This window comes from Ursus arctos, unplaced genomic scaffold (genome assembly GCF_023065955.2).
Source record: "Ursus arctos isolate Adak ecotype North America unplaced genomic scaffold, UrsArc2.0 scaffold_25, whole genome shotgun sequence".
Classification (NCBI taxonomy): domain Eukaryota; kingdom Metazoa; phylum Chordata; class Mammalia; order Carnivora; family Ursidae; genus Ursus; species Ursus arctos.
Genome location: NW_026622930.1, coordinates 32,725,989 through 32,740,121, shown reverse-complemented (window position 1 = coordinate 32,740,121; position 14,133 = coordinate 32,725,989). Strand labels below are relative to the sequence as shown.

Sequence of the window (14,133 nt, the reverse complement as noted above, 5' to 3'; positions counted from 1 at the left end):
AGGACTCAGTGTGTAGGTGAGCATTCTAATTCTAACACACCTCCATGCTGTCAGGGACAACAGTAAATAATGCTTTAGTTCAGAACTATACTCTGATGCGTTCTCATGTGAACCTGAAGAGAGTAGAAGTGAGACTTACCAGTTGTTATGAGTGAGCTATGAGAACCATCAGTAAGTTCCAGAAACCTTTTTTAAATGTCAAGCCAGCCTTCCTAATCTCCCAGATTTATTAGGTACCTCTCATCAGGTCTAGGACAGAGATCAGGCTTTACCGCCATGATTTTGCCATTTAAGTATAAAGTTAAGATTAACCCTAAAGTCTTTTCCACAATTTGATGGAACTTAAACATTCTATTTCTGCAGTTGCCCCAATATTGCTACTGCTAACAAAGCCCTTTTATTATTGAAACAAAGCCCTTTTATTATTGAAACAAAGCCCTTTTATTATTGAAACTGTTGGATTTGGATCATTCTCATTAAGAGTATTTCATCTTGAAGCACCTGGGTGGCTCAATCAGTTAAGCATCTGACTTTTGATTTCAGCTCAGGTCATGATCTCAGGGTCTTGGGATCAAGCCCCACATTGGGCTGTACACTCAGCAGGGAGTCTGCTTGAGATTCTCTGCCCCTACCACTGCTTGCACTTTCTCTCTCAAATAAATAAATAAATCTTTTTTTAAAAAAAGAATATTCTGTTTTAAGCAAATATTACTATGCTATGAGTGCACAGGCTTTTTTTTTCTGTCCCTATGGGCAGTACTAATTTGATTGGAATACAGACAACATCCCAAAAGCATGTCAGTGGGCTTCTCACTAACCTCAAAAATTGAATTGACTATTCTTTTTGCAGTGAAAAAGAAGCTATATTAGTTGCCCTCACCTGTAGAGGAGAATTATTTGTGGGGTTTTTTTAAGATTTATTTATTTATTTTAAAGAGGAGCAGGGGGGCAGAGGGAGAGAGAGAATTAGAGGAGAATTATTTTTAATATCTATTAAGTTAATCTGAGCACCTATGATGTATAATTTTGGTACTATTTTTATTTTCAGTTTATTTTTACCACTTATTAAGGCTCTCATCAGTTCCTAATGTTTATTCTCCTCCCTTAAATTCGTAACACCGTGTGACCTCAGTCATTGTATAAATGCTATTACGTTTTGATCTCAAGAGGAGAATTGAACAATAGGTGTTGAGTTCCAAGGAAATGGCTTTCCAGAACTTAAACAAAAGCTTCACAGTCTAGCAATAGGACACTCATGATAGCACTGCATGATAAAATGTTTTGTTGTAATAGAATCTTTTTAAATTAGTACCTTTAGAGAAATCACAGAACCTGTCTGCAAGATGCAAAAGATGATTTAAATTGGCTTTAAATATAGTAGAAGGAAAGTATAATGCATTCCCTCCTCACTCTTATTATGTGTGTTAGTTTGCTTTAATAAAATGGTTTAGAAGTTTAAATGGGCTTCCTTTACTTGGCCAGAATTTATACTTGTCTAAAGATAAGAAGAATTTAAAGGTAATTGCTCCTTAATGGTAGAACAAGAAGAAATATAAAAAGCTCAAGAACAATTTAGCTTTGCTCTTCCCACATACAGTGCATTAAGAATGTAATTAGCCTCTTTCGTTTTAGACAGAGAGATACTAAAAAAAAAAAAAAAAAAAAAAAAAAAACATTTGGAGTATTATCAGTCAGGACTACCAATCACAATTTTTATGGGTCATCTACAGTGAACATAGCTGTTGTCAAGAGTGTATCTTGGAAATTATTTTCATCACATAGGAACGGTCATGGCCAAATAAACTATTCATAAATTGATATGATAACCTAATCTAGTTTTTCTAAAATACAGAAAAGAATCAGAAAGTAAGCAAGAAGGATCTCAGAGTAACCAAAAAGAGACGTTACAAAGTACACATACTAACACTTCACAGCAGACCCTCTAAGAGCCTTCTCAAATTATGAGCCATAAACTTAGAGAAATCTTGGTTCTAATCTTTGTTTCCCCACCTAGTAGCTAAGAGATTTGGACCAAATTTCTTAATCTCTCTGAGTCTTAGTTTCATCATCTATAAAATGGGATAATTGTCACCTCATGGGATTGTTGTGAGTTAAAATGAAATAATGGATGTAATACATAGTTGTTTCTTTAAAAATAGTAACTTCTATTATTATTATCATTCTGACAATATAGCTATTACTACTACTCTCTGGTTCCAAAACCTAAAGCCAGCTTTTTTTTCTCTTTTTTAAGAGAGGGAGTGTGGGGAGGGGCAGAGGGAGAGAGAGAATCTTAAGCAGGCTCCATGGAGCCCAACAAGGGGCTCGATCTCACAACCCTGGGATCATGAACTGAGCCGATATCATGACCTGAGCCGAAATCAAGAGGCAGCTGCTTAACTGACTGAGCCACCCAGGCGCCCCCTAAAAGCAGCTTTAAGGGCCAAGAGGACAGAGTCTAGCACTAAGGGGAGCCACAGAAAAAAAATAGGGGGGAAAAAAAGAAAGAAGTGCAGTGTGTGGTGTGGAGTTATGGTTTATAGGTAAAAACAATATATAATATATCCTTGTGACCCAACATCACTGTAGTGTAGCACAGTAGAATAAGTTAATAATGATTGGGGCTCCTGGGAGGCTCAGTCAGGTAAGCATACCAACTCAGGTAAAGCCATATTGATTTTGGTCCAGGCCATGATCTTGGGGTTGTGAGATTGCGCCCCACCTCGGGCTTATGTGCTAGATGTGGAGCCTGCTTAAGATTCTCTCTCTCCCTGTCCCTCTGCCCCTCCCCTACCCTCTCTCTCTCTCAAAAACAAAACAAAACAAAAAACCTTAATGGTGGTTCTGAGTCATCAAAAAAAAAAATGTTAATGTTCATTGTATTATTGCAAAAGGTAATGAGTGGTCCATTTTTGTAAGACCAAGCTGCAAAAATAATAAAATAAAAACAATTTAGGTACTTAAAAAGATAATTTTTCAACTACATGGAAATTTTAGCATTCCCTGAGGATTCTGTAATGCTCAAGTTTCATTAATATAATGAAATTTTTAGCTGGAAGTTCATATAAAACATAGTCAATAGAAAAAAAAAATCATTATTCTTCACTGCCCGCCCACTCCATGCCACTCACACTCATCTCTTCCCACACCCATGATAAGGATTCATGTCAGTTAAGATTCATGTCAGAATCTTGAGGAAGTATAATTTGAAAATATTTTAAAATACTGTTGCTTTAATTTTGTTCTAGTCATAGTATTTTATTAATTTCGACCTTTCAAAAAATTCCCTTCACAAGAGGCCAGTTTTTATGTTTATTGCTGAGTATAGTTTTAAAGGGTTGAGGAATACTCATCTTGAACAGCAGGCATTTATCTGATAGACATGTATTACCAGGTAGTCTTCTGATAATAAGAATGATTGTTGTAAATCTCCAGCAAAAATAATATGGACATTATTAGCTAGAGGGGTCGAGAAACTCCAGGATTTGAGATACACTTCTCTGGCACTAGCAGGAAGAGGGGAAAAAGTAAGCTGCAGAAAACCAAGAAGTTTGGTTACTTGAAAACAGAAGATACTAAAAACAAACTAATTTAAATGCTTTTGAAACTTCATGGTATAAAGGTTTAAGGAAGAGTCAACAGAAAAAAAAGTATTTTTATGATAAATATTCTATATGAAGAGCCACATAGCAAGAAAACTGGAGTACTTAACTTACTTGTCGTATTACTTAGCAATCACTAACAACTTCTTTTATTCTCTAGCCTTCCAACAACATTTGCAACTTTGGATATTGATGGTGTAAGAAAAATAATCTTTGCACTACCAGGTAAGAATAATTGAAATAGTTTCTTTTGCTTTTTCTGGAAAAATGATCAAAATCTTTTTTAATCCCTATCAGAGCACTTGATTTGGAATCTGACAGACCTGGGCTCAAAACCCAGCTATACTTATTGTATAACCTTAGACAAATCACTTAACATCTTTGAAGCTATTTCTTCATTTGTAAAATGGGGCTAAAAATCTACTTTGTAGGATTGGTGTAAAGGTCAAATTAAATAGTATCTTTCAAAGCATATTCCAAACCCAAAGATGATAATCAAATGTTAGCTGTCACTAGATCTTTCTGGGGTACCTGCTTTTCCTTATAGAAAATTGGTCAAAGTTAGCTGTCTAATCACCTCCCATACTGACAGTATTGTGTTCAAAGGTCCAAAGGGCCTTGAATCAACCATGCAAGTAAATACTGGAACAAAAAAATACAAAGCTGCCTTTGGTCCTTGCCATATTTGGACTGGAGCCAGAGGATGGGGGGCAACACGGAAGGAGGGACTACTAGTGCTGGTGCTTCTCAGTCAAATCCCAGCCATCATCAGTCTGACCACATTACTGTCCCCATGCTTCCTCCCATGTGGGCAGGAACTAGTATGTTCAGATTGTAGAAAAAGCAAAGTAGTTCCATTTATAAAGACTTTCAATTTCAGTTTTTATTGATTTTTGGCTTGCAGTTAAAGCCATGCTTTTAAAGTCATTACCAATCTTGATCAATTCTAAAGCAGTTTAGAAGTTTTGTATGTCTACTTGTTATTTTTTCAGCTCTTAAAATTATCTTCTGATCTGTAGCAATGTACCATTCTCTATTTCTTGGCACAGATTCCTTCAGAAAATAACCTACTTATTCCTTTCAGATGCACAAATCTTGTGGCTTTGGGATATTTATATGCTTTTTATATTAACTAAGTCTCAAAATAGAGTATAAAGAAAAGATGGCAGGCAGAAAATTTTGAAAAGCATTTTTTTTTGAGTTTTGAGTTTTGAAAGCATTTTTAAAGCTCCTATGTATAAGCATAAAAGATTAGATTTCTATCCTATAGGAAATTTTGAAAGAGAAGACAGTAGGTAAAGTAGTCCTCAAAATGTATCTGTCCTCAAAATAGAATTCCTTGGGACCTTTATCAGGGCCTTTAACATACATTATCCTCTTCCTGGCTTCATTTTGCCTACAAAAAACTGTTTACTTTGTTTTCAGAAGATATGACTGGATCCTAGACAAAGAATGTTACAGTGGGAGCCTGTGTTACTTTTAAACTTGATCTGCCAAAGAAGTGATAATTGAATAACCTATTTTCAAATTGCTACCTTCAAATGAAATTTTCTCTGCCCAGCCTGAATGAACCAAAAGAGGGCAGCAACAACCCAGATGTTCAGTTTGTGGAACCAGTAAAGTGGTTCCTTTTAAAAGGATTTTAAAATTCATGATTGTATTTCTGCTTTCCTAAAGGGTACAAATTTAAAGCCATTATTAATCTTGATAACTTTTAAAGCAGTTTAAAATATTTATGTATCTACTTGCAGTTTTTTTAACTTTTAAAATTACTATAATAACACACTTACTATAAAAACGTTAGAAAATACAGGTAAACATTAAGAAATATCATCCATAATCCCTTCCCCCCAGCACAAAATAACCACTATTTGCAATTGTTTGCAATCCATTTTTAATAGAATAATTTTATAAGGCAGTAGCATTACAGGAACGCTGGTAATCATTGCTGAACAATAGCTTTTTTTTATTGCTTTTCCATAAAAATTTTCATCTATGTATTTTGAGACAAGCAAAAAGCAATTAATTTTCATTAAGAGTCTGCTGTGCTGTTGGGCAACTTATTTTTCTCTTGAAATCACTATTACTCATCACTTTTTACAACTTAAAAAAAATCTACTCTCAACTACTTTTGTAGGTAGAAGAAAATTAAAGGTATGGTTTTAGCTAATAATAGGCTAAACTAACCACTGCCTTTTACTTTGATAGTGCAATTAGCAGCACACAGCCAGGCCAAGGGAACCCAAAAATCTACTAGTCCATCTCCCACCCCCAGTGTATACACACATGTTCAATAGCACTGTATAAAAGTATTAGTATTAATAAAATTTGAATTTTAGACCCAGGAGGGATATTGAGAATCTTATAGTCCAAACCTTTCATTTTGTGGAAGAGTAAAATTAGATTCGGAAAGATTTGGAACTCACCTCTGAACAGAAAAGAGTTGCTCAGTTTGTTTAGTTAACAATACCACATAAGAAACTAAATCTGTGGTTCTCGGCGCAGTCTTTTTTTTCATTGTGTATCTTTCCTTCCTTCAAAGTGCATGACACACCCAGATTTCTTCTTGGAAAGGTATAACCGAATTCCTCAAATTTTTCTTATAACTTTTTTTTAAAGATTAATTTACTTAGAGAGAAAAAGAGCAGGGGGCAGGGAGGGGCAGAGGGAGAGGAAGAGAGAGTCTCAAGCAGACTAGGCACTGAGCAAGCAACCTGACGTGGGGCTCAATCCCACAACCCCGAGATCACAACCTGGACCAAAACGAGGAGTCAGGCGCTTAACTGACTGCACCACCCAGGCACCCCAAATTTTTCTTACAACTTTAAAAGAACTTGACCTTTTTATTAGCCTGCTAAGACTGCCGTAACAGAATATCACAGACCAAATGGCTTAAACAACAGAAATTTATTTTTTCATAGTTCTGGAGGCTGAAAATCTAAGACCAAGATGCCAGCAAGGCTGGTTTCTGTTGAATCTTTCTTTCTGACTTGCAGGTGGCCGCCTTCTCACTGTGTTCTCACATGGCTTTTCTTCTGTTCACATGCACTCCAGGTGTTTCTCCCTCTTTTTATGCAGACACCAGTCTCATTGGATTGGGACCTCACCCCTGTGACCTCATTTAACTTTGATTACCCCTTTAAAGGCCCTAGTATCTACAAAGACAGTCATATTGGGTGCTAAACTTCAACATATGAATTTGTAGGGGACAAAATTTAGTCCATAACAGTATTCATCTTCAAGTCCTTTGCATCTTAAATCATTTAGGTTTTTTTTTTAAATATAAAGAAATTTCTGAGTAGAGAGGGGGATTATGGATACATTTCTTTATGCTTAACCTACTTTCTAAATGTTTTTGTTCTAAGCATGTATTTCTATAGCAATTTTATTTTATTTTCAATATAATAATTTTTTATTAAATTATGTTAGTCACCATACAGTACATCCCTAGTTTTTGTTGTAAAGTTCCATGATTCATTACTTGCGTATAACACCCAGTGCACCATGCAATACATGCCCTCCTTAATAACCGTCACCAGCCTATGGCAATTTTAAAACGTCTTAAAAATAGCAAGTAGAATCTGCCTTAAAATTTATCAAGATTGGTAATGGCTTTCAATGTATAGTTCTCAGGAAAGTGGAAATAAACATTTCTGGGAATCAGAAGTTTCTGCATTTTACTGGTAGACCTAATGTTTACACCCTCTGTGGCATTTGGTTGATTGTGGCTCTATTCTGGAGTCCTTTGGGATTTAGAAGAGGAAGAATAGTGGTTAGTCACCTCACTCTTTATGATGAAAGAAGGTATAGACAGTCAGAATTATTTGGCAAATTTTTATATGTATACTATAAATAACTGCTTTGTTGACTTTCAGGGAATCCTGTGTCAGCCGTGGTCACCTGCAATCTCTTTGTTGTGCCTGCACTGAGAAAGATGCAGGGCATCTTGGATCCTCGGCCAACCATCATCAAAGCCAGGGTAACGTTATCTAAATGACCAGGAACCAAAACTCAAGCCTAATAACATTAAGGATATGCTTTCCCAACTGCCCAAAACAAACATCTAAAATTTTATATTAGTTTTGAGGGGAAAATGTGGTTATATTTTCCCTTTCGTGATAGAAAATGGAGGGGAAAGAGTCCCTTTTATTCCCAGCCCACATTATTCCATGACTTCCAAAGTGAATCATTTTCTCTAGCTAGAATCCATATGAAAGTGGATATGTAATGATAAAATGATAAATAGAATGAGGCTAGCACTACCCTAAAACTAAACCTATACGGAAAGAGGGACAAGAATTCCCTTTCCCCTGCGCAAACTGACACAGGACAGCAGCCTATCTGCTCACTTTTTCTGAGACTTCACTGATAAATTTTAAATAGTCCAGAAAAAAACAACCACTGTACTAGAAGACTAGTGAATCAGAAGGAAAGGGTGACCACATTGTGTGGAAAAGGAGAACTAAGACTGAGGAATTATGCTTATAGTAAATGTCACCTAGAAATTAGAGTCCCTTTCTCCACCAACACTAACTTCTAATTTGATTTACTACTACTCAACTGATTATATAACACACTTTCTGTATAACTAATGAACAGTTTTCTTGGCAATATAACCTACAGTATCAAGCCATTGCTTTTTTTAAAAGCTTGACTGAGATACAACTGATATACAAAAAATTGCACCTATTTAATGTGAATATTTTGATGAAATTGGACATAAGCATATGCCCATATCATCACCACAGTCAAGGTACTCAACATAGCCAATACCTCCATAAATTTTCCTGTGTTCTTTTGTGGTTTTGTTTGTTTTTTATGTGTTTGATTTGTGGACAGACATTTAACATGAGAACTATCCTCTTAACATATTTTAAGTGCAGAATACCATGTTGTCTACTATAGGTACTATGTTGTACAAGGGATCTCTAGAACTCGTTCACCCTGCAGAAGAGAAAATTTATACGCATTGAGCAACAACTCCCCATGCCCCCTCCCCTCAGCCTCTGACAATCACCATTCTATTCTATGCTTCTATGACTGGCTATTTTAGATACCTCATGTAAGTGGAATCATGCAGTATTTATCCTTCTGTGACTGGTTTATTTCACTTAGCATAATAGTACTCTAGGTTTATCCATGTTGCCACAAATGGTAGAATATCTTTCTTTTTTAAAGCTGAATAATAGTCCATTGTATGAGTATAGCACATTCTCCTTCTCCATTCATCTATCAGTGAACATTTGAGTTGTTTACATATCTTGGCTGTCGTGAGTAATGCTACATGAGGCTGTAGATATCTCTTTGAGATCCTGATTTCAGTTCTTTAAGATACATACCCAGAAACAGAATTGCTCAATCATGTGTTCTCTTTTTCATTTGAGGGGAAACCTCATACTGTTTCCCTCTAGCAGGAGTGGCTGAACCATTCTCCATTCCTACCAACATTATATAAGTATTCAGTTTCTCTACATTCGTGCAATATTTATCTTGTGTGTTGTTGTTGTTTTTTATAATAGTTATACTAATAGTTGTGAGATGGTATCTCATTGTGGTTTTGATCTGCATGTCCCTGAGATTAGTGATGTTGAGCGCTCTTTCACATACCTAGTGGCCATCTGTATATCTTCTTTAGAGAAATGTCTATTCAACTCCTTTGCCCATTTTTCAATCAGGTTATTTGTCTTTTTGCTATTGCATTGTAAGAGATTCTTCTGTATTTTGGATATAGACCCCATGTCAGATAGATGGTTTGAAATATTTTCTCCCATTCCCTTGGTTCCCTTTTCATACTGTTGTTTCCGTATCTGTGCAGAAGCTTTTTAGCTTGATGTAGTTCCACATTTTTTATTTGGTTGCTTGTGCTTTTGGTGTCAAATCTTAGAGATCATTGCCAAAACCAATATCAAAAAGCTTTTCCTGTATATTTTCTTCTAGTTTTACTGTTTCAGGTTTTACATATAAGTCCTTAATCCATTTTGAGTTGATTTTTGTGTATTGTGTAAAAAAAAAGGAGACCCAATTTAATCTTTTGTGTGTATATATCCATTTTTTCAAATACCTAAACTGTTACATTTCAAGAGTTTTGAAATAAATTCAGATATGACAGAATGCTATGATTAGTTGACAGGAAGAACACAAGGCATAGAAGAGGAATAAGAAATATTAATAAAATATTACTGTGAGAATAAATAGGATAAAACATTAAAATCTAGGCTTCAGATATTCTTAACATTGACCTTTTAAATACTGAGATTTTGTAGACTAGTATAGGAAGAGATATCCTCCTTTTCTTAAAAGTTTAGTAAAAGTTCAACTAGATATTTCTGAAAACAAATTATTTTGGGTTTTTGTTTCAATAATCATAGCAGTAGTCTTATTTTAAATTTAACAGAAGAGGAAGAAAAAAGCTATCAATGAACAAAAAGTATTCTGATCAAATCAGAAAGTCAGAGTTATAAAACTTAGACATCTAAACCAATAATATGAATTTGCTCACTATTTTCATATTTGCTAAATTTAGGAAATAAGAAAAATCCGCATTATCATAAGAGAGAAAAAGAGGACTTCTCTTTGACTTTGCTGAGTTCTTACGAATCTTCATTTATTTTTCATTTTAACATTCACCATCTCTTCTTTAAAACTGACGTTGTGGCAGCTATCCTTACTGACAACAGTGATTACAGAGCAGTGTCCTTGGTACATTGTTCACAGTGCTGCTCATTCCTGTCAACTCGTGGAATTGAGAATTGGTCTAAGAATCAGTCAGACTCCTTTCTTCCACAGAGCAGTGTCACTGGGACTGTCAGTATGGGTCATCAGTGTGTTTGGCTGTTTACTTCTTTTGTTTTTAACTCCTAAAATCCTCCCCACAACTTTCCTGACATAACTGCTATTTTTAGAACATAACTTTATTCCCTTTCTTGAAACATGGTAAAACCTGTTGTCTCAATTTTCTGACCAGCCAATACGCAGCTTACAGACACGATTTATTACTGTTCTCCAAAATGGTTGCCATAATCACAGCCTCTCCCAATCCTTACTGCTTTCAGGAAGTGAGGTGGTTGTTAAATGCTGGTGTCAGTGACTCACAGTGCTCTATCTAATGCAGCTGGCCTATGGTTAGGGCAATGCTACATTATTTTAAAAGGTCAGCACAAAAAAATGTCATCCTTTTATATCAGTGCATTCTGACAAACATCAATTTAGAATAAACACTTGCCCTATGTCCTTGGTCAGTTATGGTTGACGTTGAAATACTTCTGGTTTTCAGTAGACAGTCAGAAACATATCTTAATTCATTGAATTATTAACCTAATGTTTCTACAAAAAGATATCCTTTTGTGTTTCCTTAATGTGTTTCCTTAATATCCCATCAAAGTACCCTACAGCCCCTTGTTGTCAGTTTTTTTCTCTAGATATACCTGAGATAACTCCTGTTAGTATTAATAGCCCACCTCAGACAGTGATTAAGAGAAGGGAAAGGGAAAATATTTTCATCTCCCATGGCACCAGGTCAGCATGTCTTAGGAGAGTATGGGCATGTTGAACTCTACTGGACTATTCTAATTTGTCCATCTTACCTCTTGAGCATTACTGACCTCATGCTATAAGAACTTGGCGAATGCTTTCTGCCTGATGTCATAAACAGTAAAATACAAAGCATTTTAGCAAAATGCTTATTTTGTTCAGAAATTGCTGGGGCACCTGGGTGGCTCACTTAATTAAGTGTCTACCTTCAGCTCAGGTCATGATCCCAGGGGCCTGGGATCGAGTTCCGTATTGGGCTCCCTGCTCAGCGGGGAGCCTGCTTCTCCTTCTCCCCTTGCTTGTGCTCTCGCTTCTCTCTTTCTCTGTCAAATAAATAAATAAAATCTTTAAAAGAAAATTGCTTAGGTATTTGCAACTGTAGAGAGAAATATAACTGTTTATTGTGACAAGATCAGTCGTTGATCATCAAGATATTATTGGATGCCTGTTTAATGAGAATATTACAGCCTGTGGATTAAAAAACAGATATTGAAAATTATAGAACTGTCCATGATCTAAAGAAATGTAAATCATTTTTAACTTATTAGGAAATGAAAAATATAACTAGATTATAAACATTTTGGAAAAGTTCATTTGAAACTGATCCATGTGCAAAGATTTTAAAGTTACATGATAAATTCTAGACACATGATTTACAGGGTAAATAAACTCAAGGATCTCTCTGGTAGACTAATGAAATCAGTGCCTCATAACTTCATAGTACTTATCGAAGAAGTTAGTGTAAAGCTGCTATAACCACTCTTTGGAGCTTTGACCAGACTGGAGCAAAGTCCAGGCACCCAAGACCAACCAAGGCCTTGAGCATGTTATTTTGGGCTCCCACCCAAATAGAATCCCCTTTGGTCATCTATTTTCTCACAAACTCTCCTCCAGTCTATACAGTCCTGAGTCCCAGCCTATTCCCCTGAATCTTCTGGAGCTTTCTCTTTTTCCTCATTACTGCCAACAAACCTTCCAAAGGCGTTTAGGTCTTTGGCAAGTGTCTCAAAAAGTATTCTGATCAAATCAGAAAGTCAGAGTTATAAAACTTAGACATCTAAACCAATAATATGAATTTGCTCACTATTTTCATATTTGCTAAATTTAGGAAATAAGAAAAATCCGCATTATCATAAGAGAGAAAAAGAGGACTTCTCTTTGACTTTGCTGAGTTCTTACGAATCTTCATTTATTTTTCATTTTAACATTCACCATCTCTTCTTTAAAACTGATGTTGTGGCAGCTATCCTTACTGACAACAGTGATTACAGAGCAGTGTCCTTGGTACATTGTTCACTGCAAAATTAAATGGAAAGTGCAGAGAGTTCCCATATAGCCCCTGTCCTCACACATGTATAACCTCTCCCACTATTGAAATCTGTACCAAAGTAGTACATTTGTTACAACTGATGAACTTACACTAAGACATCATTACCACCCAGGGTTACCAAGTGTTCCCTCTTGGTGTTGTATATTCTGAGGGTCTTGACAAATGTATAATTACATGTAACTACCATTGTCCTGTTATACAGAGTATTTTCACTGCCCTAAAAACCTTCTCCCTCCATGCTAACCCTGGATCTTTTTACTATTTCCATAGTTTTGTCTTTTCCAGAATTACGTGGCCTTTTCAGATTGACTCCTTTCACTTCGCAATATGCATTTAAGTTTCCTCCATATTTTTTAATGGATTCATAGCTCATATTCTCTAGTGCTAAATAATATTCATTGTCTGGGTGTACCACCATTTATGTATCCATCCACCTGTGGAGGGACGCCTTGATTACTTCCAGGTTTTGACAATTATGGAAAAAGCTGCTTATAAACCCATGTGCAGGTTTTTGTGTGGACATATATTTTCGATTTAGTTGGGTAAATAGCAAGGAGTGCAATTGCCAAATTGTAGGGTAAGAGTATGTTTAATTTGGTAAGAAACTACCAAACAGTCTTCCAAAGTGGCTGTACCATTGTGCATTCCCACCAGGAATGAATAAGGGTTCCAATTCCTCCACATTCTCACCAGGATTTGGTGTGGCCAGAGTTTTGCATTTTTGCCTTTGGTAGGTGTGTAATGATATCTCATTGTTTTAGGTTGCAATTCCCTAATGACATATGATGTTAAATATCTTTTAATATGCTTATTTGCCATGTGTATATCTTATTTAATGAGTTATCTGTTGAGGTCTTTCACCTGTTTTTTAAAAAGATTTATTTATTTATTTGAGAGAGAGAGCACACAGGGGCAGAGAGAGCGGAGAGGGTGAAGAGAGAATCTCAAGCAGACTCCCTGCTGAGTGCAGAGCCCAATGCAGGGCTCGATCTCACAACCCTGAGATCATTACCTGAACTGAAATCAAGAGTTGGTTGCTTAACTAACTGAGCCATCCCAGTGCCCCTTGCCCATTTTTTAATCAGGTTGTTTGTTATTGAGTTTTAAGAATTCTTTGTATAGGGGCGCCTGGGTGGCGCAGTCGTTAAGCATCTGCCTCCGGCTCAGGGCATGATCCCTTATGATCCCGGCGTTCTGGGATAGAGCCCCACATCAGGCTCCTCTGCTATGAGCCTGCTTCTTCCTCTCCCACTCCCCCTGCTTGTGTTCCCTGTCTCGCTAGCTGTCTCTATCTCTGTCAAATAAATAAATAAAATCTTAAAAAAAAAAAAAAAGAATTCTTTGTATATTTTGGATAACAGGCCTCCATTAGGTGTCTTTTACAAATATTTTCTCCCAGTTCGTGGCTTATCTTCTCATTCTGTTGACTTTTTTTTTCTAATTTTCTCCCTTAAATGTACATGTAGAACATACCATATAATATTATACCACATAATACAGCTTTGGCTCTTGAGTGACTACTGAGTGTCAGAAAAATATTCAAAAGGAAACAGCAGAAACAGTCCAAGTCCACAGCCCACTCCAATTTTGAATGAATAGAAGAAGTCATTGAAGTGAAACATCAATTCCCGCCCCCGCCCCAAAAAAAGTCTGTGTTTACTCATGGTACAT

General features: G+C 36.1%; 1 protein-coding gene across 29 annotated transcripts in view; it reads left to right on the top strand.

The window, feature by feature from the left end:
- The window catches only part of GPHN (gephyrin), a 603,331-nt gene that overhangs the window by 585,267 nt on the left and 3,931 nt on the right, over positions 1-14,133 (top strand). For all 29 annotated transcript variants that reach the window (XM_048219788.2, XM_048219795.2, XM_048219804.2 and 26 more), the window contains 2 exons: positions 3,763-3,827; positions 7,478-7,581. In XM_048219788.2, the coding sequence (XP_048075745.1) occupies positions 3,763-3,827; positions 7,478-7,581 (169 nt within the window). The remainder of the gene's footprint in view (positions 1-3,762; positions 3,828-7,477; positions 7,582-14,133) is intronic.